The 24,918-nt window shown below is 41.0% G+C and overlaps 1 protein-coding gene across 1 annotated transcript in view; it reads left to right on the plus strand.

Moving 5' to 3' along the window:
• Positions 1-1,983: 1,983 nt before the first annotated feature.
• LOC105466915 (dihydropyrimidinase like 3) overlaps positions 1,984-24,918 on the plus strand; it is a 114,624-nt gene continuing 91,689 nt past the window's right edge. Inside the window, exon 1 of the mRNA XM_011716110.2 lies at positions 1,984-2,597. Within this exon, the coding sequence (XP_011714412.1) occupies positions 2,217-2,597 (381 nt within the window). The 5' untranslated portion in view covers positions 1,984-2,216. The remainder of the gene's footprint in view (positions 2,598-24,918) is intronic.

Raw genomic sequence — 24,918 nt, forward strand, 5'->3', positions numbered from 1 at the left:
CTGCTCACTGCAACCTCTACCTCCTGGGTTCAAGCAATTCTCCTGCCTCAGTCTCCTCCCAAGTAGGTGGGACTACAGGTGGGTGCCACCATGCCCGGCTATTTTTTACATTTTTAGTAGAGATTGGGTTTCACCATGTTGGCCAGGCTGATCTTGAACTCCTGACCTGAGGTGATCCACCTGTCTCGGCCTCCCAAAGTGTTGGGATTACAGGTGTGAGCCACCGCACCTGCCCAGGGGATAGGTTTAACTTGCGTCAAGATATCTGTCTTTGATCTAAGTTCAGGCCAATTTCCATTCCCCAAATTTTTGTGGCCGTCACAGACCTAAGACTGACATTCCAGTTTCCAGAGCCTTTGTTCTACTCCAAAATCAGAGTTCAGAGGTTCAATTCATCAAATTCTATGCAGATGCCTTCAAAGACTATGCCTATGTGCACAAAGAAGCCTGCCATATGCTTATAAGCATTAAATGCGTTAATATATGTGAAACAATCATAATAATGACTGGCACATAGCAATAAGTCCATAAATGTTCCTTGGTGTTGCTGTTGTTATTGTTATCCTCCATTTATTCAAAAAGAATGTATCAAGTGCCTGTAGATGTTCTGGGCACAAGATATACAAAGGTGAGCTGAACAGACCAGATCTCTGCCTTCATGGAGCTTAGCGTGTGTGTGTCTGTGCTTGGGAGGGGGAGTGTTTGGTTCACAAAATAAACAAAGTTCAGTATGTTGAGCAGAACAGTGAACGACTGTGCTACCTAGATGGGGGGTAAGAGACTACATTCTTGGTGAGGACAGGCCCATCTCCCTTGTTCGACACTGTCGCTCCAGTATCTTGTGAAAGCCATAATGGGTATCTGATTTATGTTGGTTGACTAAATAAACAAATAGGTGACTTTCTGAGAGGGAGCCCAGTTAAATCTGGCACCACAGGTTTTGGGTTTAGGTAGTGTGTGCAGACATGATGTAAGGCATGTAGTTTGTGGATTCTGTTTATGTGGCAAAATCTGCATCAGAGTATACCTGGGTGGATGTGGGGAAGAGAATGAGGTTATGAAAGCATAGACGTACGTAAGTAAAGTCTGCATATATGTGAGGTAACATGAAAAGTGAAGTGTTTGGTTGTGTGATTTTGAAGTAAATCTGGGCTTGGGTGTGAATCTAAGTGTCGGTTCTGACTGAGGTAAACCTGGACTTGTGTTAGTATGTGAGATTAAAATCTGGGGTTTGTTGTATGAGGGACAGGGCATTAATGAAGAGTGCTTTGCAAGGCAAAATCTAAGAGTGTGTGTGTGTGTGTGTGTGTGTGCGCGCGCGCGATCTGAAATGTAATTGTGTGTGAGGCAAATTAGGGGTGGTAAAAAGCAAATTCTAGAATATTATATAGAAACCAGGAAAGGGCTTACGTGAGTCAAAGGGCTTTTGTGACTCTCAATGAAGTAAGACGACTTCTCTTTCAGTGTGTGTGTGTTGTGTTGTGTGTGTAAGCCAATTCAGGACTTTATGTGAGAGTGTGGGTTTGCAAGGCAGATTCTAGAACTGGGTGTAATTGTGAGGGTCATCCTAAAGATCAGGATGAGGCAAGTCCGGGGTTCTGGGTAGGATTGTGAGTTTGTAGTAAATTTGAGTTTGTATGTGTTATTGTAAATCAGGACTTGGCTTTGAGATGAATCCACCTGGGTCAGCTGGGTTTTTGTGCATGAGGGACGTCAGAAAGCTTTGTATTTGTGAGGCAAACTAGGGAGTTAGTGTGGGTGAAGCAGTCAAGTGCTTGAGTGTGAACATTTCTAAGACGTCTGAATTGCATGAAAGTGTGTGAAGCAAGGCTGTTGCGCGAGCGGGCAGTGTGCGCCTGTGTGTGCGTGTGCGCGCGCGCCAAGTTTGGTTTGTGATTGTGATGGGCACCGACGCTGCGTCAGCCCGGGAGGCCACGTTAGGGTTGGGGGTGCGTGAGGAGGTGCGGCCGGGCGAGAGGTCCAGCGAGCGAGCCAAGCGCGCCGCTACTCCGGGCCCCTGCGCCGCGCGCTAGCTGGCTGTGTGGCTCTCTGGCTCGCTAGGGACAGGCAGGAATCGGAGCAGCACTGCCGCCTCTGGCGCGAAGGCTCAGGCGCCTCCTCCCGCCCCAGTCACTGTGGCTCGGCGCACGCTGCCGGCGGCTGCCCTTTCCGCCTCTGGGGAAGAAAAACCCGCGGGCCGTTTTCGCGCTTGAACCATGGCCTCGGGCCGGAGAGGCTGGGACAGCTCCCATGAAGACGATCTGCCCGTGTACCTGGCCAGGCCGGGCACCACGGACCAGGTCCCGCGGCAGAAATACGGCGGCATGTTCTGCAACGTGGAGGGCGCCTTCGAGAGCAAGACGCTGGATTTCGATGCCCTCAGCGTGGGGCAGCGGGGCGCGAAGACTCCTCGGAGCGGCCAGGGCAGCGACCGAGGCTCAGGGAGCCGGCCCGGGACCGAGGGGGACACCCCGCGCAGGGGCCAAGGCCGGGAAGAGAGCAGGGAGCCCGCGCCCGCGTCCCCCGCGCCCTCCGGGGTGGAGATTCGGAGCGCCACCGGCAAAGAGGTGTTGCAGAACCTCGGCCCCAAGGACAAGGTAAGGGGGCCCCGTCACTTCCCTGCTTGCCTTCGTTCCTTTCTCCAGCCCTGGCCGCCATGGCCCGGGCACAACTTTCTCCAGCTCACTTTGCACGGGGTTGGGGGACCAGGAGGAGGAAAGGGGCATCCTCCACTGAGCTCTGCGCGACTTCCTAGCCCAGACCCTGGATTCGCGCGTGTCGCCACTTGCAGCATCTTCGTGCAAGCGCGGAAAGAATGCCCAGGTTCCCCTGCCTGGAGCCGCGTCCTTTACCCCTGCCTCCTCGCCGCTCTCCTGGGCCATCCGTTCTGGGTGGGTGTGTCAGCCCGGGAAGGCTTAGTGATTTCCAGCTCTTCTCTCTGTATGAGTAGCCAACAGCACAATTGTCTAGCCCCTCTCTGGCCCTAGATTAAATCTCAACCCAGGTCACCAGGGCAGAGGGCAAAGTGATGCTGGGAATATGGGGGTCATCTCCATAGTGCCCGGATGAAAGTACAGGAGGGGCGGTCTCCCCTCTGAGTCTTCAAACATCAGCTGTCCCTGAAACTTTTGGGTGTGGAGCCTCTAGACTAAACACGCGAATCTCTCTCTATGCCTCGCTTCTGTCTTAGCACGCATTTCACATCTGTGTTTGTCAAGAGTGTATTTGTGTACACAGCTTGGCACAAGACCGGGTATCAAGGGGTCCAGCTGCCTCTGCAAGAATAGCATTATATTTTAGAAAATAGACGAGAGTATTAAGAGTGCACATTAAACTAGCATGAGATGCAAATTCCCTGCTGCTCTTAAATGTGCCAAAGCCAATTTCTTCTGTATGTGTATTTTTGAGAAACTTATGTCACACTGAACTGACTGAAGGGATGGCATTGAAATCTAGCTTGCCCTGATTTATGTGTCTATTTCATAGAGAATCAGAGATGTAGTTCAGAAATTGCAGGGCCTGGCAGGGCTGGAGCCTTCAGAGTTCAAACTGAAGCTTTCAGCTGGGGAATAATAGTAATCAGATGCCCTCACCCTTGTCTAGGTAATGGCCGCAAAATCCATCCGCATGTATTATTCTGCACTAATATGGTTAGGAATAATAACCTGAAATGGAAATGTCTGCCTCAGAGCAATTACAGTTAATGCTTATCTAGGTTTTAGTTGTTTTTCCATTAAAATGCAATAAGCTAGTGAAAGAACAGCATCTCTCTCCACTGTTTGATTTTTGAAAGTTTAGACAAACCAACCAACCAGCCTTTAACTACTAAGACCAGCAGGGAAAGTAAGTGCTGAAGTTAGTGCTGTTCGAGGATACCACTTGGAAAACAATGTCGGTTTCCTCTGGAATCATTCATTTAGTTTGTGATTTTCACATCATCCTTTTAGTGTGTGTTTCCCCTAAGCCTTTGCTTAGGGGAACAACGCTTTAGGGAAAACTTGTGATATTTTGCAAATGTTTTGGTTGGTACTTAAACTGAAGAAGAGCCCTATAGAAAGGTTATTCCTTTCTTCATGTCTGAGTTGATCCGTATTGAAATGTTCCCTTCCTGACTGGAAGGGGCGGGAGTAGTGATGGAAAAGGTCGGTAACAATTGGTGTGAGTCAGTGCTATTCCCTTTGCTGAAACACCCCTGATGTAAGCCAGATAATATGCTGGGTTTGCAAGATTTAAGAATGGTAACTAGAGAAAGGGAAAATATTCCTCCTTTAAACCTAGCAATTCTCCCATTTTCCTCCCTTTTGCAAACCCTATACTTTTGGCTACTAATTGAGAAATAATAATACAACCTAGGCATCGGCAGCATTTCTAGTGCTACATAGTTATTTGTAAGTTTGGGTTTGCCATCTGCTTCATCCAGGCCATGTTATTATCTCTAATTTGGTTGAATCACACTGTTAGAAGAGACCACAGAGGTTATCAAGTTCTGAACTTGTTGTTTATTCCCTTGAGGGTAGAGATTGTGTATTTGAATTTATCTGTGTGGCTACAATGCTTGGCACATTGGAGGTGCTCAATAAATGTTTGATACACTAAACTTCCTTAATTAAACCATCTGTTTTGCCACATAGCTGGCAAAATGATCATCTGGCCTCTGCTTAAATACAACCATTGTCAGGGAGCTCACTACCTCATGAAGCAACTTTTTGGACAACTTCACTTAAAAAAAAAATTAAGCCCAAATCTGCCTACCTGTAGTTTCTACAAATTATTCTTAGTTCTGACCTCTGGAAATGTAAAGGTAAATATGTTTCCTTATTCTGAGACATTTTAATGATTTTTAGGTATGTGCACTCTTGTATCTGTCAGAAAAGGCTGGGTGATGCCACAGTAACAACCCCCAACTCTCAGCAGCTTAATAAAAAACATAACAGCATATTTCTTGCTCCTGTTTGTCCAGTGTGAGTCAACAGGAAAGCTCCATTCATTATTGTGCCTAACTTGATGGAGGCTCCATCTCTACATGTCTGTGAATAGTATGTGGCAAATTGTATACACACTTAATTCCTTGCTGAAGTAATGAACATGATGTATGCTCACATTTCATTGGCCCAAAACCATGTCTATACTCAGCTTGAAAGGAATTGGTGGAATACAATCTTGCCATGATCCTGTAAGACCAGAAAGTTTTGGCAAATAGCTCTAATATCTCTCCCAGATCTGGAGATGAACTAATGGAGTGAAACCTGTCCCATCCTTTACTAGTTATATGACTGTAAGCATGTATCTTAGCCTCTGGGTACTTCAGTTTTCTCCTGTACAAAATAAGGATAATGGTGACTACTTTGCACATAAGTATTCAGTACATATTAGTTATTACTATTACTCTTCAATTTTTACTGCCCGTTACATATATGAGGGCAATTATCTCCTTCTCCCTAAATTTCTTTCTTACCCTTATTATTCCTAGCTTCTTCAGTTTTCTCTTGTATGAGCATTTTGCCATTCTGATTTCCTTTTCAAGTTATATTATATTACATATTTTGTAAATATTTTTCTCAAAATACAGTGCCCAGAACTGAATACGTTGCTTCAGATGGGATATGGTCATGGCGAAGTGCATTATGCTACTTAATTTTTTGGACTTTTATGGAACATATGCATCTGTGACTTACTATTGTCTCCATGACAAACACCCTGTCATTCAAGCTTTCAGAAACTTTTTTCCATGTAAGCTGCTGTTAGGCCAGGATGTTCCCCTTCTATGCTGGTACAATTTAATTTAAAACAAACCACCCCCCAAAAAAATCTTAACTGTAGAATTTAATTTTTCTTCCTTCTATAATATTTATCACTATCTTAGCTTATTTTTCTATTATATCATAATAATCTTAAACCTTAATTCTATAATACAGCACTTCTACTGCCAGCTTTGTACCATTTGTTGATTTGCCAGTAAGTACCACCTTTTGAACACTTTATGTGTGCCTATCCTAAATAGTGCTCAAAAGGTCGTTTCCTCACACAAAATGATGATACAGATAAGGAAATTGAAACACAGAGACTAATTGTTTAGTCCCAAATCACATAAATAATAAGTGGGGGGAGCCAGAATTCACAATCTGATTTTTCTGATTCCGGAGTCTGTGTATTCACAATCTGATTTTTCTGATTCCGGAGTCTGTGTATTCACAATCTGATTTTTCTGATTCCGGAGTCTGTGTTCTTTCCAGGTGGGGAGGCTGCTTCTTTATGTTAGTATGACCAGCCTGACCATTGTGTCAGCTCTTGACATGTCAATATTATTCAGAGCAAGGACAGATGTTCCTGCCACACTTCTAGAACCCTTCTTCAATTTTCCCACCAGCCCATTACACAGGATACTTTTTGAGACCAGTGGTTCAACGTTGGAGACCAGTTGCTGCAAAATCCTTATTCTTTCAAGTTGATTGCAGAGCTATCAAAAGATATTTTTAATGTCTTGGTAAAATCAAAATATGCTTTGTATCTAGCATACCTAATTGTTAACTTCTATCTTAATAAAATGAGTTTATTTAACAAATTATAATGAGGTTAAATAACAAAAGTGTTTAGCAGAATAAATATATAAAAATGTAGGCCAGGAGCAGTGGCTCATGCCTGTAATCTCAGCACTTTGAGAAACCGAGATGGGCAGATCAGTTGAGGTCAGGAGTTTGAGACCAGCCTAGCCAACATGGTGAAACCCCCGTCTCTACTAAAAATACAGGAATTAGCTGGGTGTGGTAGTGGGCACCTGTAATCCCAGCTACTCAGGAGGCTGAGGCAGGAGAATCGCTTGAACCAGGAGGCAGAGGTTGTAGTCACCCAACATCATGCGACTGCACTCTAGCCTGGGCGACACAGTGAGAGTCTGTCTCAAAAAAAAAAAAAGAGAAAAAAGAAAAAAAAAAGTCTCTGAGCGCAAAATTCCAGGTTTGAGATACCATAGATGCTAATATAGTGGTTCTAAACTTATCTATAAACACCTTCTTAAATTGTGTATTTAGAGTTTTCTCATAATAGGCATTTGTGTTACTAAAATCCTCAGCATTCATGTTACTAAAATCCTCTGTGGTTGGCTTACACAACTTTTCATTTATAATTTTTGATACTAAGTGCATAGAAAAGCAATTCTAAGTGAAAAGTATGTATTTTTCATCATTTCTCAAGATGCTTTTCCATGCACACAGAATTTTCCTAGCAGTAAAAAAGTTACTAAGAGGAAGACAATTATGATATGGTCTGCCAAAAGCAAATTATATCATAAGGACTTTGTCATCCAGCAAAAACAGAGTAATGACATTATGATTACAGGGGTTTTTATTGATAACTTTCTATCAGGAGTCTTGGGTCATTTCTAGTTTCCTGCTTCCCATGTGGGCCTCTTTTGTGCAAGATGTTTCCTTCATGAAGTTGGCAGGGGCTCTGGGTGCAGAGGGAACAATCTAGAAACAAATGAGATGTGGCTGTTACCTTTTTACCATTTGTCATTTGTCTTGTTTTTCCTGGGCTAAAAGTTTTCAAAATGACTCAGAGAGATTGATGTTCTCCTCCTTACCCTGCACAATGGGAGACAACTGGAAATAGAATTCTAGGCTTATATAAAGGCCTTGCTAGCTATCAGAATCCAAACTCTGGCATGTAAATGAATTTTATAAGGCTTCTCTGACAAACGAAAGTTTGTACCAAAGCTAGGAAAAAAGGCCTCCCGCTTACCTGGCTTTCAGACCACACTTGAACGTGGGGAGTAGGTTTCCTTCCCCAAACTTGGAAGTGTTTGTGACCTTGCAGAACTTTGGTTTAGTTTGACAGTAGGCATTTGAGGAACATAAAAAAGAATGCCTTCTCAGTAATGCTGCGATTGGCAGAGTTCCCTCAAAGTAATGGTCCCTGGAGACAGGGTTTTGCTGACAGCTCTTGTAAGTAATGTTTAAGACAGCCAGAACACTGTCTCTGATGACTTCAGTCAGTGACTCTTACAGCTGATTCTCCTGGTGATTTATTTCCACTGGGCGTTATCCCGACAAGTAATGTTTCTACGAGACAGGGAGTAAAGCTTACAAGGAAGAGGAAGTCTGTCTGAGGAGGATGCAATCTGTGACTGCAAATGGAGGCAGAAGGTTCGTTTAGGTGTGTGAGCACTTTTAAAATTAAGCTTCTAGGAGAATGTAACATTAAAATATGTTTGTGACAAAGAATAATACTGTATTCAAAAAACAGTTCTACTCCATCAAAGAACATATTAGGCAAAAACAAATAAACAGAAAGTCAAAGTGGATAAAGTATTAGCAGTCTCAGTTTCCAGACCTAACCTTTAACCTGCTGTACAACTTGGGCAAGTTACCTCCCTTCCTTTCGAGCTATAGTTTCCTTCTTTCTAAAACAAAGGGGCTAGAACAAATGGTCCCTATAGTAATGGTCTTCTTGTAAACTTTCTTAATTGTGCATCTTTAAACAAAAATTTTTTGAGCGTGCTCCATATTCCTTGTGTGTGTGTGTATATATGTATACACATATGTACATATACATAAATTACATATGGAAATATCACACTAATATCTTTTGACTGGTTGGGCATTGTGGCTCATGCCTGTAATCCCAGCACTTTGGGAGCCAAGGCAGAAGGATTGCTTCAGCCCAGGAGTTTGAGACCAGACTGGGCAACATAGCGACACTCGGTCTCTAAAAATAATTTAAAAATTAACTAGGCATGGTGGTGCATGACTGTGGTCCCAGCTACCCAGGAGGCTGAGGTAAGAGGTTTGCTTGAGCCTGAAAAGTCGAGACTGCAGCCAGCCGTGACTGGAAGAGGTGACAGTGAGACCCTGTCTTTAAAAAGAAAACATCTTATGATCATCATAAAATGTAAATAAAAAATCTAAACTAAAAAAGAAGAGATACAAAAAACCCAAATATAAATTATGGTTGTTTTCCTTTATCCCAGTGGCTTGTCTTGTCCAACCAATTGGGTGAGTGCTTGGGAGTCTATGATCTCTAGCCTCATAGATAATAGTCAGTGGTTCTAACAACTTAGTCATTAATGAGTCCATTGTCAAGAGTTCTTCAGTGATAGATGCCCTTTTATTGAACAATTTTTGGGAGACAGTTCAAAACTGTTGAAGGCTTGTGATGAGGTTACAGACCAAGTGCTGGTTAGTGCTCAGCATTCTTTACAAATATGCATGTGGAGGTGGACCGATAGCTTGTGGCTAGCAAGGGAGTCCCCATGTCTCCCTTTACCTGCTGATTTTTGTCTTTACTCATCTTTGCAAAAAGCATTATTAAGCTCCAGCTATGTAGGTGCACAATGAAAAATAAATGTTGGAAAAATGAAGATATACCAAAGAGATCAGCAGTAAGAAAACCTAAACATCATTTTCTCATGATCTTCTGGAGAAAACTGCCATTAACCTAGGAGTGTATTTTCTTCCCATCTGTGTGTGTATATGTATATGTGTATGTGTGTGTGTGCGTATCTGTGACATGCATTTTTTTTTTCCAAAAGTGAGGACATGCAGTATTTCTGTGTTTAATTTTTTTTATCATTTAGTATGGTCTGAAGGTTTGTGTACCCCCAAATTCGTAGGTTGAAATCCTAAGCCCCAAGGTGATGATACTGATTTGGTCATGAGCATGGAGCCCTCATGAATGGGGTTGGTGCCCTTATGAAAGTGGCCCTAGAGAGCTGCTTTGCTCCTTGCACCAGGTGAAAGCGGGCCTCCACCAGACACTGAATCTGCCTTATCTTGGGCTTCCCAGTGTCCAGAATTGTAAGAAATACATTTATTATTTATAAGCCACACAGTTTATGGTATTTTGTTATAGCAGCCTGAGCAGACAGATATCACCTTTTTAAAAAAACAAATAAGTTTGAATTTTTAGAGCAGTTTTGGATTCACAGTGAAGTTAAGAGAGTACTTCCCATATACCCCTGTCTCCATAAACACACAAGCTCCTTCACTGGCAACATTCCCCACAAGAGTGGAAGATTTTTACAACTGATGAACCTACATCGACACCTCATTGGCCAGATGCGGTGGCTCACGCCTGAATCCCAGCACTTTGGGAAACTAAGGCGGGTAGGTCACCTGAGGCCAGGAGTTCGAGACCAGGCTGTCCAACATGGCAAAACCTCGTCTCTACTAAAAATACAAATATTAGCTAAGTGTGATGGCGGGTTCCTGTAATTCCAGTTACTCAGGAGGTGAGAGAATCGCTTGAACCTGGGAGGCGGAGGTTGCAGTGAGTCCAGATCTCAACATTATACTCTAGCCTGGGCAACAGAGCAAGACTCTGCTGGGGAAAAAAAAAAAAAAAGAGAGAGACACATCATTATCACCACAAATCCATAGTTTACATTAGGTGTTGCACATTTTATGGGTTTGGACAAACATACAATGACAGGTATCTACCATTGTAATATCTGATAGGAATTAGTTTTACTGCCCTAAAAATCCTCTGTGCTGTCTCTATTCATCATTCTCTTCTGCCCCCAACTCCTGGCAACCACTGATCTTTTTACTGCCTCCATAGTTTTGTCTTTTCCAGAGTGTCGTATAGTGGGAATCATACAGGTTGGCTTCTTTCGCTTAGTAATATGCACATACATTTTCCCCACATCCTCACATGGTTTGATAGCTCATTTCTTTTTCTTGCTGAGTATTTGGATGCACAGCAGTTTATTTATTCACTGACCTGCTGAAGGATATCGTGGTTGCTTCCAGGTTTTGTTGGTTATGAATAAAGCTGCTATAAACATTCATGTGCACATACGTTTTGTGTGAACATAAGTCTTCAATTCATTTAGGTAAATACCAAGGAGCACTGTTGCTAGATCACATGGTGAGAGTACATTTAGTTTTCTAAGAAACTATGGAGCTTCACTCTTGTCACCCAGGCTGGAGTGCAGTGGGGCCATCTTGGCTAACTGCAACCTCCGCCTCCTGGGTTCAAGCAATTCTCCTTTCTCAGCCTCCCGAGTAGCTGGGATTACAGGCACCTGCCACCAAGCTTGGCTACTTTTTGTATTTTTACTAGAGATGGGGTTTCACCATGTCGGCCAGGCTGGTCTTGAACTCCTGAGCTCAAGTGATCCACCCGCCTCGACCTCCCATAGTGTTGGGATTACAGGCATGAGCCACTGCACCCGGCCAATTATGTTGTTTAATATCCACGTATTTGGGGATTTTCCAGCATTCTCTCTGTTATTTATTTCTAGTTTAATTCCATTGTGGTCCAAGAGCAGCTTGCATGATTTTATTCTTTTAAATATGTTAAGATGTATTTTATAGCCCGGTATGTCACTTCTCTTGTTGAACAGTTTATCTGTGCCTCGGAAAAATGTGTAATCTACTTTTGTTGGATGAAGTAGTCTATAGATGTCCATTTTATCCACTTGATTGATAGTATTGTTTAGCCCAACTATGTCTTCATTAATCTTATTAATTTTCTGCCTGCTGGATCTGTCCATTTTCCTTCCTTTCTTTTTCCCTCCCTCCCTCCTTTCTTTCTTTCTTTTTCTTTCTTTCTCTCTTTCTCTCCCTCTCTCCCTCTCTCCCTCTCTCCTTCTCTCTTTCTCTCTCTCTCTCTCTTTCTCTCTGTCTTTCTCTCTTTCTTTCTTTCTCTTTCTTTCTTTCAGCTTGACAGGGTCTTGCTCTGTCACCCAGGCTGGAGTACGGTAGCATGATCATGGCTTGCAGCTGTGACTTCCTAGGCCCAGGTGATCATCCCTCCCAACACAGCCTCCTGAGTAGCTGGGACCACAGGTGTGCACCACCACATCTAGCTAATTTTTAAATTTTTTTGTAGAGATGCTGTCTCCCTATGTTTCCCAGGCTGGTCTCAAACTCTCAAACTCAAGTGATTCTCCTGCCTCCACCTCCCAAATTGCTGGAATTACATACATGAGCCACCATGTCCTGCCCATGATCTGTCCATTTCTGATAGAAAAGCATTCAAGTTTCCAACTATCATAATGGATTCATCTCTTCCCCCTTGAAGTTCTTTTAGGTGTTTGCCTCATGTATTTTGATCCTCTGTTGTTTGACACATACCCTTGAGGGTTTTTATGCCTTCTCGGAGAATTGATTACCCCTTTACCATTATGTAATGTCCCTCTTTATTTCTGATAACTTTGCTTGCTCTGAGGTCTATTCTGGATGAAATTAATACAGTTATTTGCACTTTCTTTTGATTAGTGTTAGCATGGTATTTCTTTCTCCATCCCTTTTCTTTTAATCTCTCTGTGTCTTTATATTTGAAGTGGGGTTTTTGTAGTTAACATAAAGTTGAGACTTGTTTCTTGATCCATTCTGACAATCTCTGTCTTTTAACTGGTATATTTGGATCATTGATATGCAAGGTGATTATTGTTATAAATGGATTATATATGGATATCTACCATATTTGTTAATGTATTCTATTTGTTGTCTTTGTTCTTGGTTCCTATTTTTGTCTTCTATAATTTTTTTGTTTTTTGTGGTTTTAACTGAGAATTTTATATGATTCAATTTTCTCTTCTTTCTTAGCATATCAATTATACTTCTTTTTTTCAACTTTTTAAATGGTTAACCTACAGCTTGCAACATATATTTACAAATAATCCAAGTCTACTTTCAAATACTGCTGTATTATTTTATGAGTAGTGCAAGTACTTTATAATGATAAAATATTCCTAATTATTTTCTCCCATCTCTTGTATCATCACTTTCTTTTATTTCAACTATACAGAAGCAGATATAGGTACATAAGCATATATAGTAGAATATATTATTGCTATTATTATTTTGAATAAACTGTTATCTGTTAGATACATTAAGAATAGGAAAAACAAAGTTTTTATATTACCTTTACTTATTTATTCTCCGGTGGTCTTCTTTTCTTTATGTAGATTCAAGTTTCTGACCTATATCATTTTCCTTCTCTCTGAAGAACTTCTTTTGATGATTCTTGCAAGGCCACTTTACTGGGAACAAATTCCCTCAATTTCTGTTTGTGTAAGAATGTCTTTATATCTTCTTCACTTTTGAAGGATGATCTCACAAAATTCTAGGTTGACATTTTTTATTTCTCTCAATATTTAAAATATTTGTATCCACTCTTTTCTGGTTTCTGAGGACAAGTTGGATGAAATTTTCATGTTTGCTTTGCTATAGGGAAGGTATTTCTCCCCTGTGGCTCCTTTTAGATTTTTAAAAAATGTTTGATTTTCTGAAATTTGAGTATATGTCTAGGTGTAAGGTTTTTGTTTTTGTTTTTGTTTTAACATTTATCTTGCTTGCTATTCTCTGAGTTTCCTGGATCTGTGGTTTAGTGCCTGATGTTAATTTGGGGAAAATTGTTAGTCATTATTGCTTCAAATATTGCTTTTGTTCCTTTCTCTCTGTCTTTTCCTTTTGGTATTTTCATTATTCATTTTACACCTTTGGTAATTGTCCCACAGTTCTTGGATATTCTGTTTTGGTCTTTTTTTAGTCTTTTTTTTTCTCCCTGTATTTCAGTTTTGGAAGTTTTTATTGTCATATCCTCAAACTTGGACATTCTTTTCTCAGCTCTGTCTAATCTACTAAATGAGCCTACCAAAAGCATTCTTCATTAATGTTGCAGTGTTTTTTTTTTTTTTTATCTCTAGCATTAGAATTTCTGTCTTCTTACCTTATTTATCTGTTCTTCCATGTTGTCTACTTTTTCTACTAAAGCCCTTAGCATCTTAATCATAGTGTATCTAAATGCCTTCTTTTGATCATTCCAACCTTGCTGCCATAGCTGACTCTTGTTTTGATGCTTGTTTTAGTCTCTTTACCCTGGGTTTTCTGCCTTTTAGTATACCCTTCAATTTTTTGTTGAGAGGTGGGTCCATGTACTGAGTAAAAGGAACTCTAGTAAACAGGCCATTAGTAATGTAGTGGCAAGATGTAGGGGAAGAGAAAGGGTTTTACAGTCCTATGATTAGTTCTAAGTTTTTTGGTGTGCCTGTGCCCCTGGACTGTGAACATTTCAAGTGCTTCTCAGTATTGCGCTGGCACCTTATATGAGAAAGGACAGGGGGAGGGTGCTGGAGTTGCATATTTTCCTTCACCTGCTGAAGGCTGAGCTCGCCAGAGTTGGGTATTATTTTGTTCTCCAAGTAGGTTAGGCTCTGACAAAAGTCCAGCAGCTTAGGCTCTAATAAAGTAGTTTCTCCGGAGAGTATATCTTGTTCCTATGAACAGCATGCTTTAATGTATTTCAAAGTGGTTCCTCTCTCCTCTCCCTGACAGAAGCAGGAGAGAATTTTTCTCCAGTATTGACTATGAGGTCCTGGCAGAGTTCTTGAAGGTAAAATTCACATGCTTCCGCCACACCGCCCTGCTGCCGCCATGACTGCATCTGAATTTTTTAACTCTCTGAGTTATCCGTATCTAGCATCCAGCAATTAACCAATTGCAGTTCAAGTTTTCCTATCCCAGGCTATTTCCTATGGAAGTTTCTGCTTATGGGTCTCTGTGTAGGTATATGTGATTCTCTGTATCTGTCTGTCTGTCTACCCAGTTTTGGGGGAAATGGTTTGTTCTGTGACCTCACTTCTCTGCCAGGTCTAAGAAGAACTGTTGATTTTTTTGTTTGTTTAGCATTTTAGTTGTTAGGATGGATGATGACTTCTAAGCTTCTTAACATGCTAAACCTGAAACCTTAAACTACTTCGTAGATTTCAATCATCCTGGCATCTTCACAGAGCATCAGAGATGTTCTAAAGCATAACTAACAATGGCTCTCTGTTACTCTATTTTGATGTGTCATATATTTAATTACAAATTTCCTTTAATAGGACACATATGTTTGTATTTTCAGTTGTGGTTTTATATGTACTTTCTCTTCTTTTGTTGTTATAAGCAAGAAGGTGGTAAACCTTCTTCTAGATAATCTTTGTGCACATTCATTTCATTATCAATGGAAAATTCCTGTAAAAGGCTGCATGTGATCATTTTTGTGCTGCAGGAATACTGAGCATGGGATAGATGCTTTGTACTTGAAACTTTAGGGGCAGGACTCTGGGGTGTGCAAAATCAGGGGAGCCTTTCACGTAAATTCTCTAAGAAAGAGGAGTGCAACCTGGGATGGAGGCAGTTGAGGCATCAGAAGTAACATTACTTGGGCCACATTATTCAGTAGATGAGGTGCAGGGGCCATAAGAGCCATATAAGTGGGATATTGTAAAAGACATGGGAAAAGGAAGAATTTTATTTTACTTTATTTTTTCATATTAGAACATTTTTTATTTTCTTAAATTTTATTTTAAATTCAAGAGGTACATGTGCAGTCCTACTATGTTGTGCAGTGATATTATGTGTAAAGGTAAGGTTTGCCCATTACCCAAATAGTGAAAATTGTACCCATCGGTAATTTTTCAGCCCTCACTCCCCTCTCACCCTTTCCACTTTTGGAGTCTCCAGTGTCTTTTTTTTTTTTGAGACGGAGTCTTGCTGTGCCCCAGGCTGGAGTGCAGTGGCGCGCGATCTCGGCTCACTGCAAGCTCCGCCCCGCCGGTTTCACGCCATTCTCCTGCCTCAGCCTCCCAAGTAGCTGGGACTACAGGCGCCCGCCACCTCACCCGGCTAATTTTCTTGTATTTTTAGTAGAGACGGGGTTTCACCGGGTTAGCCAGGATGGTCTCGATCTCCTGACCTCGTGATCCGCCCATCTCGGCCTCCCAAAGTGCTGGGATTACAGGCTTGAGCCACCGCGCCCGGCCGTGTCTATTATTTAAGAGAAAGAATTTTAAATCTTAGTTGGAGAGAAAAAAAAAAAAAAAACATAAAAGGAAAGAACGCTGAATTTGTAAAACGAGAGCTAACAAACAGGACAGAATTGTTCTATACCTAATAGCTCCCTCAATAATCTCTTGGAATTTTACATTTCCCTGAGTTTGAGGCACAAATGTGAGGTTCAAGGGGTGTGCTCTCATGAAATATTACATTTATGGAGTACTTATTTTTTCGAGAAAATAATGTCTCTTATCCTCATGACAACTCTACAAAATAGGCATTAATATCCACATAATCCAGAAAAGAAACAGAGTCGTGGAAAGATTACTCGGTTTCCTATAATCATACAACTAGAAATGGACAAAGTCAGGATTAAGCCCAAGGACTCTCTGATTGCTTTCCATATGCCACTGTGCTGTTCTCTTCTGGTATGGTGGCAGCTAAGCATCAGTGCTGAATGGGATCCCACACCTAGAGCTGGCTTGGATACTAAGAGGAGTCCAAAATAAAATGTCTAACAGAGGAAATTTCTGAACACTGAGAACATGCGGCTCACAGAATCAAAATAGGAAAGCAGAATCCGGTCAAGTCCAAAAGGTGAGCACAGTATCTAAAGCAGAAAACATCAGAAGCCAGGAGGCCCTAGAAAGAAACCAGGAGATAGAGCATGGGAAGGAAGAAGTGGAGAGGGACTCTGACAGTTACCATGATGTGCCCCAAGTGCCTAATGATATATTTTTTTCCTTTTTTTCCTTTTCTTTATTTTTTTAGATGAAGTCTCAGTCTTGTTGCCCAGGCTGGAGTACAGTGGTGCGTTCTCAGCTCACTGCAACTTCCGCCTCCTAGGTTCAAGTGATTCTCCTGCCTCAGCCTCCCCAGTAGCTGGGATTACAGGTGCCCACCACCACGCTTGGCTAATTCTTGTATTTTTAGTAGAGACAGGGTTTTGCCATGTTGGCCAGACTGGTCTCGAACTCCTGACCTCAGGTGATCCACCCACCTTGGCCTTCCAAAGGGGTGGGATTACAGGAATGAGCCACCACTCCTGGCCAATATATTTTTTTCTTTTGAGAAGGGCCTCACTCTGTCACCCAGGCTGGAGTACAGTGGCACAATCATGACTTGCAGTTTCAACTTCCTGGGCTCAAGTGATCCTCTCACTTCCGCCTCCCAAATAACCAGGACCACAGGCACATACCACCATGCAGGCTAATTTTTAAAATTTTTGTAGAGATGGGGTTTCCCTATGTTGCCCAGGCTGGTAATGATAATTTTTAATTGACTGCTGTGGCTTGCTGGTGGGCCAGCCTGATTTTAAGGCACTTGCCAAAATCAGGGTAGATAATATTCAAAGGATGGCGGCGGAGATAGGACTCACATCCAGGTCCACATGACCCTGTAGCCCACTCATTGCTCTTTTAGAGGGTCTCCTTTGAGGGCAGAATTACTTGACAGCAATGCGTGCTGTCAGCATGCTGTGCGAGTTCCTCTTCACTTCTTCCTTCCCTTGATCTACCTCCTGGTTTCTTTCTAGGGCCTCCTAGGTTCTGATCTTTTCTGCTTTAGCTACTGTGTTCACCTTCTGGACTAAAGAGGAAAGATGTAATGCTTATGTTGGGTTTGAAGTGGGCTAGGGAGGGGCCTTTTTCCCTTTGGATAATATTCCCTCATCCTGCCACTTAGACAGAAATAAATAAAACCAATGAAATGGAAAGTTGTATGATAAATGGATATTAAGTGAGAAGGGAAAAAACAGTTAATGAATAATGATTTTTCACAAAATTGATAGGGAGACAAGACTATATCCAGAGACACAATTTTATCCTATATACCACCCAGGGAGTGTCAGGAAGCCAGACCGTCGTAGTGCACTAAGGGAACTTTTTAGTGAGATTCCAGGGTGGGATGTGAGGAGTTCAAAATGGGCATGAGGGATTTGAAATGAAGGCAGTGTATCTGGCAATGCATGTTGTCAGCTAAGAGTTTTCAAATGAAGGATGAGATAGCTCTCAATGATCTGGAATAGGAGTCTGTAAACTTTTTCTGTATAGAACGAGATAGGAAATATTTTAGGTTTGTACACAATAAGGTACCTGTTCAAATTATTCAACTCCGTAGTGTAAAAGCAGCCATAGACAACATGTGAATGAATGGTTGTGGCTGTGTGCCAGTAAAACTTTATTTAAAAACAAACAAACAAAAAACAGGTAATGGGTTGAATTTGACCCATGGACAATAGTTTGTCAACTCCTGGTCTTGAATAAAAGAAAAGTGGCACAGGTGTATGTGTGTTTGTATGTGTGCAAGAGTGAGTAGCAAAGTCATAGCAACTTTTCAATATGAAAAGATTCCAAAATTTGAGGTAAATATGATAACTAAGCAAGACAATCTGAAAGGCTCAGAAACACTTGTTCCCCTTTCAGGATGCCTGAAATTGGAGGAGGAAATTAAAATGAAACACATATCTGACATTGAAGGGAGAACAATGCAAAATATTTAGAGAAGGCAAATTTATGAAATGGAGGCAAGGCTTGTTAAAAACAAAGACAGGAGAAAGGGGGAGGTTGAAGAGGATAACCTGGAAATGACAGTGGGAAAGAAACAAATACAGGAAATCCGAGTGATTAGGAAGAAGGAGGTCAAGCTTAAAATAAAGCTTTACTGGAGTGCTAGAAAAAAGGAACGGGGGCAAGGTAGCAAACAGCCTGAAGCTGCGAAAAGAGAGGTAATGGTGGAAAAGAAGGCCTCTGGGAAGTTAATAGCATGTGGCATTGTTAAGCAAAGAGGGAGAATGCTAAGCTCACTTACCCTTAAAACATGTCAACAGATTCAATAGAGTTTGGGGGTTGAGATAATGACTAGCCCAATAAAAATGTGATCAAGAATATGCAGTGAAAGGATATAATTGGAAGAATGAATTGATTACCTCTTGGAAGATGTGTGCTCACCATTCAGGAAATCTGACTTAGAGGTCAGTAATTCAGCCAGGGCTAGGTCCACTTGAAGTATTCAGTGAGAGTCAGTGGCTCTCCATTCACTCTTTCACTCGTGTATTCTTTATCCATTTACCATTTACGGACCCAACAGATGTTTACTCAGTGTCCACCATGAGTCTCTTCAGGGTTAATAGCAGTCAGAAATCTATCAGGTACTTGAAGGGATCATGTTGAAGAAGTGATGGCAGCTACAGAAATGAGTGCTCAGAAGGGCACTGGCTGGCCCCTTTCAGGCCAGAGGAGGGAGAAGGCAGGGAATCGATATTCATGAAAAGATTTCTTCATCGCAAGGCATTCATCCAACTAGACTATAGATAGAAACTCTGAGCTAGAAGCAATTTCAAGATTATTTTGTCCTACCCTTTTTACTTTACAAATAGGAAAACTGAGGACTTGAGAGGTGATAAGGATGAAAAATAAAAATTATTGAGCACTTACTATATGCCAGACATTGTTTTTTAAAAATTGTAGTAAAATATTCATAGCATAAACTTACCTTTTTAACCATTTTAAGTACAATTCAGAAGTATAAAGTACCTTTACAATATTTTACTATCATCACAACAATGTAGTTAAAGAACTTTCTCATCACGCTATAACCTCCAACCTTTGGCATTTACTAATCTGCTTTCTCTCTCTATGTGTTTACCTATTCTGGCTATTTTATATAAATGAAATTATACTATATGTAGCCTTGTGTGTTTGTCTTCTTTCACTTAGCATAGTTTTCAAGGTTCATCCATGTTGTGGCGTGTGTCAGTACTTCTTTCCTTTTTATGGCTGCATAATATTCCATTGTATGTATATATCAGATTGTGTTTATCTTCTCATCAGCTGATAGACCTTGGGTTGTTTCCATTTTTGGTTATTGTGAATAGTGCAGTGCCAGGCACTTTTTAAAGCACTTTACATTAATTAGTTCTGTTCACAAAAATCCTTGGAGGAAGGTACTATAATTACACCATTTTTACAGATGAGAAAGGAAAAATTAGATCTTTTGCCCAAGTTACAGTTAATAGAAGGGGATTGGGGAGGTGGAGCTGAGACTCAAATTTCTTATTTCCCAGATCAGTGTTGTTTCCACCCGACCCTCCTGCTCGGCTCTGTAAGGGCAGGGCCTGCTGCTTACTCCTCACCACAAACACTTGTGCTCAGCATATTTGATGCAAATTAGTTGAATTAAATTTCTCTGATGAATAATACATAGGAAACAAAGGCAGAGACTCGAGATTATTTATAAGAAGTCACTCTATGCGTTTTAATAGTAAAAAATACATAAAATGACTGAAATATTTAGTAATGGAATATTGTAAATAAATAATGTCATATTCATATGATGGAAAGTACTCTAGAACCATTAAAAATGATACTATGGGAGAGTATTGCTGTGAGGAAGTGCTCCTGGTTTATTTAGTCGCTTGGCCCTTTGAAGGAAGGCATGATTAGCTCTTTGGCTTAAAAATCTGAGGTTTGGAGAGATTAAGTAAACTGCATCAACTCAGACAACTCACAAAGCAAGAATTTTGTCTAAATCTCCAAACTCGCTCTCTCAGCCACAATCAAAAAATTAAATGGAAATTTTACAAAATCTTAGCAGTGGTAAGAGGAATAAATAACGTGTGACTTGTGTTTTCTTCTGTTCCTTCAGTTCCATTTTCTATGATGCTGTGGGTTGCTTTTGCAATGAATAAAAGCAGTACAATTTCTCTTACAAAAAAGAGATCCTGCCTAAATCAACCTCAAAACATAGTTGAAAAGAGAGACTAAACCTCTCATGGGCTGTAGGAAAATATACAAATATAAAAAGTATGGCCCACAGCAAAAGTAAGGAACGATGCTGGTGAGAAACTCTAAATCGAGGTGTTTTGTGGTTACTTCTTTACCATCTCAACCTTTAGAAACTATTAATGGATGCTGACCACTCCTTGTCTCTAAATAAGCATTTCTGTTTCTCAATTCCTTGCTGAGTTCTTCTGTTGATGTTAGGGAGCAGTTAACAAACCACACCAAATCATATGCAGTTGTAGCCTGGTCTTGTGTGACATGGTGGAGATTTGAAGCATTTGGTTATCTGAGTTATATGCCTCGATTTTTTAACCCCTATCCAAAATTCTACTTTGCTCTGATGTCTGAATATTACCAGTGAACACTTGCTTAGGGGCTAATTCTCTCTACACTGTATAGCTTGCACAAAGAATTTAAGAAATAACCTTTCTTTATATTGCTAATACAAGAACAATATTGGTTTGTTATTGTTTGTTACTGTTGATAGGAAAAACTCCATGAAAACCAGTCATTGTCTCTAAGGACGTAGGTTGTTGATATTTAATTCCAAATTTCCCGTTTCAAGTCCTGTCTCCTCATTCAGTTAGCAGTGATGTGGCTCCACAATAGCTGTAATATTGTCATAATTTCCATAGAAACCATCTGTAAAGCTGCAAACACAGGATTACACCCTCCCTGCAGGCTGAGGCAGGAAGGCCAGATGGGCTATGAAGGGGAAAAGCCCTCAGTGAGACATAAATCATTTGGTGAAAGGGAGGAGGATGGGGGAGGAAACCACTTTAGGAGAAAAATTGTGTTTGGTGCAATCATTGCAACAGGATGAAATTCCCAAATGAAGTGGCCAGCAGCACGGGCTCCCTTCCAAGGCCAGTGTCTGGAACTGGTTACTTGCCGGGAACCTGGTGCTAATGAGGCCGGAGACAAAGATTTCTTCGTATGTGGGCTGCTGATTTCACAGTTCATTAGCCACAGACAGACAGACAAAGATCCTGGTCATCTCTTGTGCGTTCAAAGACAGAGATGGAAAGTAACGTGTAATGCTCACTCCTCAGTGCCAGGCTGGACTTTTCACACATGTAGCTCATTGGGCCTTCACGGTATCCCTGGGGGCAAGATATTATCCCCATTTTACAGATGAGATAATTGAGTTATTCTCATTTTACAGATGAGATAACTGAGCTATTCTAACTCCCGCTTGTTCAGATCTCATCTTCATCTTAAGTTTTCTGAGACCTTTCTCCGGGTGAGGTCCACCTATATGCTTCAGAATGCACCTCTATTTAATACTCATTATTCTGTATAATAAATGCTTGTTAACCTCTTTCCCACTCACTTGGGATTCCTTTGAAAGCAATGTCCTTACCGCTAGCACAAGGTTGACTCATAGTAAATGCTCAATACCTATTTTTGAATAAATAAATGAGAAAGTCTGAGTAACTCATTCAAAATCTATCTTTTCCACAGTTGTACAGCTGGGAGTTAGAACAGTGCCTGGCATATATAGAACCTTTATAAACATTGGAATGAAATAGTGAATGATTGGACATCAATCAGCTGATTACACAGTTTATCAGGAAGTCACAGCAAGCTTTTCTGATTTCAAACACAGTGTTACATTAGCCGGAGTCATCATGTCTGGCCAGGCAATTCAAAGCACCTGGCTTCCTGTTAGTGTCTTGTTACTGTTTGTTTTTAAAAGTACCTCTTATTATATAACAGCTCTTACTAAAAAGCATTCTCTGAAAGCTCAGGAAGTGAGGGTGAGACTTGGATCTGTTACTTACTATGTAGAGTTGATCAAATCCCTTTACCTTTCGGGGCCTTAATTTCTCCATTGTTGAAATAATTATAGTTGAGTTAAATGTGAGGTTTTCTAGGAGCAACTCCATATGGTTTTGCCTTGTGTCCCCACCCAGATCTCATCTTGAATTGTAATCCCAACGTGTCAAGGGAGAGACCTGGTGAGAGGTGATTGGATCATGGGAGCAGTTTCCCCATGCTGCTCTCACGATAGTGAGTTCTCACGAGATCTGATGGTTTTATAAGAGTTTGACAGTTCCTCCTTCTCACATTCTCTTTTTCTTGCCTCCTTGTGAAGAAGGTAATTGCTTCCTCTTCAACTTCTACCACAATTGTAAGTTTCCTTTGGCTTCCCCAGCCATGCGGAACTGTGAGTCAATTAAACCTTTTCCTTTATAAATTACCCAGTCTAAGGCAGTATCTTTATAGCAATGTGAAAACAGACTAATACAACCCCCTTCCTTTAAAAAAAAAATCAGAAGTAATCTTATGCGTAAGCTAAATACAAGTGAAACTGCTTGGATAGAGCCTTTCTCAACCTTCCTTTTATGTGCCCAGCCTCCATCCCTTGGTGGCCTCTGAGGAAGCTCAGTGGGAACAAAGATCTCTGGTGAACACAGTTTGGAAATCATTAGAATAGATCATAAGTAGGACCATTCTGGCTCTAAAGTTCAAGAGTTCTAGAAATTTTGGCACTGAACTCCACACATTATGTGGCCAATCTGAGCTGATGGTATGTGCCACTTATCCTTACAAATATACATCTAGATGGAGAAGAATGACCACGGGATTTGGTGTCATAATTTATGATTATTGAACACTCAGATCCACCACTTCCCCAAAGGGTATTACCCCTGAGTAAGTCATTTTACTTCCCTGAGCCAATTTCCTCATATCTGTAAATTGTGAAAAGGGTTCTTTCATGATTAGGTTTAATGAGATCCAAACTGATAGCTATTGTTTATCGTGTAGTCCTTGGTAAATTACATTGGGAGAGGCAGTGAACCATGGGTTTTGGGTATCCTTGCATGTTGTTGCTGGTTATAACAAAAATATGAGGCCCTGACTGCTCTTTATCTGGATCATTTCTCATGGTTATGTTTTTAGTGAGCAATCTTGAGTGATGAGGTAATGCTTCCCCTAGACCAAGAGTAGTTTTGCTTCCTCTTACTATAAAAGTGGCAAATTCTCCTACATCAGTATTATTCTCCTGTAACACAACCCACTGTGTGTGCGGGTATCTGGCATCTATGTTGAACCATGTCTTAGTCCATTTTGCGCTGCTATAACAGAATACCTGAGACTGGGTAATTTATAATGAACATAAATTTATTTAGCTCATGGTTCTGGAGCCTGGAATGTCTAAGAGCATGGTGCTGGCATCTAGCAAGGCCCTTTGTGCCGTGTCATACCGTGGCAGAAGGCAGATGAAGGCAGAAGGGCAAGAGAGGCAAAAATGAGCAAGAGTTCAAACTCACAGCCTCAAGCTCTTTTATAATTGCCATTAATCCATGCATAAGGGTGGAGCCCGCATGACCTAAACATCTCCCATGAGGCCCCACCTTCAGGCACTGTTGCATTAGGGATTACGTTTGCAATATATACTTTCTGGTGAACATATTCAAACCACAGCAAGGCTTTCGCATCATCCCTGTGAGACTTGGGAGGTATGGGCAACCAAAGAAAGCCAACATAAAACTCTGGCTAATGCTTTTTCATGAGTAATAAAGTCATTTGTCTCTGACCCAGGAACCTCCTGTCTTCTGCCAGCATCCATGAAATAGTAACAGGCCAATTTGTTAAATTGTAAGTAATATAAAACTTCAGACCCTACATAGTTCTTGATATATTATGTATAATATATTATATTGTAGTGTATTATATCATATGATTTTAAATTATTATAGCAGCTCTATGAAGTAGGTAAATTCTAGTAACCGTATTTCATAGATAACAAAACTTAGTTTCAACAAGGTTCAGTAACTTGTCAACTGTCACACAGCTGTTATGTGGCAGAACTGAGATTAAACCAAGGACTATCTAATCCCAAAAGTTACACCCTTAACTACATTTCCTCTCTGAATTTTATGAAATAATGAGTATGAAATTTTTTCTAAACTTTAAAGTGTTATATACATAAGTTTTATTTTTAATAAAAATATATTTATGGGTGGGCGTGGTGGCTCACACATGTAATTCTAGCACTTTGGGAGGCCAAGGTGGGTGGATCACCTGAGGCCGGGAATTCGAGACCAACCTGACCAACATGGCGAAACCCTGTCTCCACTAAAAATACAAAATGAGCTGGGCATGGTGGCACATGCCTGTAGTCCCAGCTACTCAGGAGGCTGAGGCAGGAGAATCACTTGAACCCGGGAGGCGGAGGTTGCAGTGAACCAAGATTGTGCCATTGCACTCCAGTGTGGCTAACAAGAGAGAGACTCCGTCTCAAAATAATAATAATTATTTATATATATATATATGTATATATATTCATGATGTGTGCACTAAGAAATTGGTTCAACAAATGTGTATTGATTGTGGTCCTAGCTCCCCACAGCAGATAAAGCTGC

Source organism: Macaca nemestrina, chromosome 6 (assembly GCF_043159975.1).
Source record: "Macaca nemestrina isolate mMacNem1 chromosome 6, mMacNem.hap1, whole genome shotgun sequence".
Taxonomy (NCBI): Eukaryota; Metazoa; Chordata; class Mammalia; order Primates; family Cercopithecidae; genus Macaca; species Macaca nemestrina.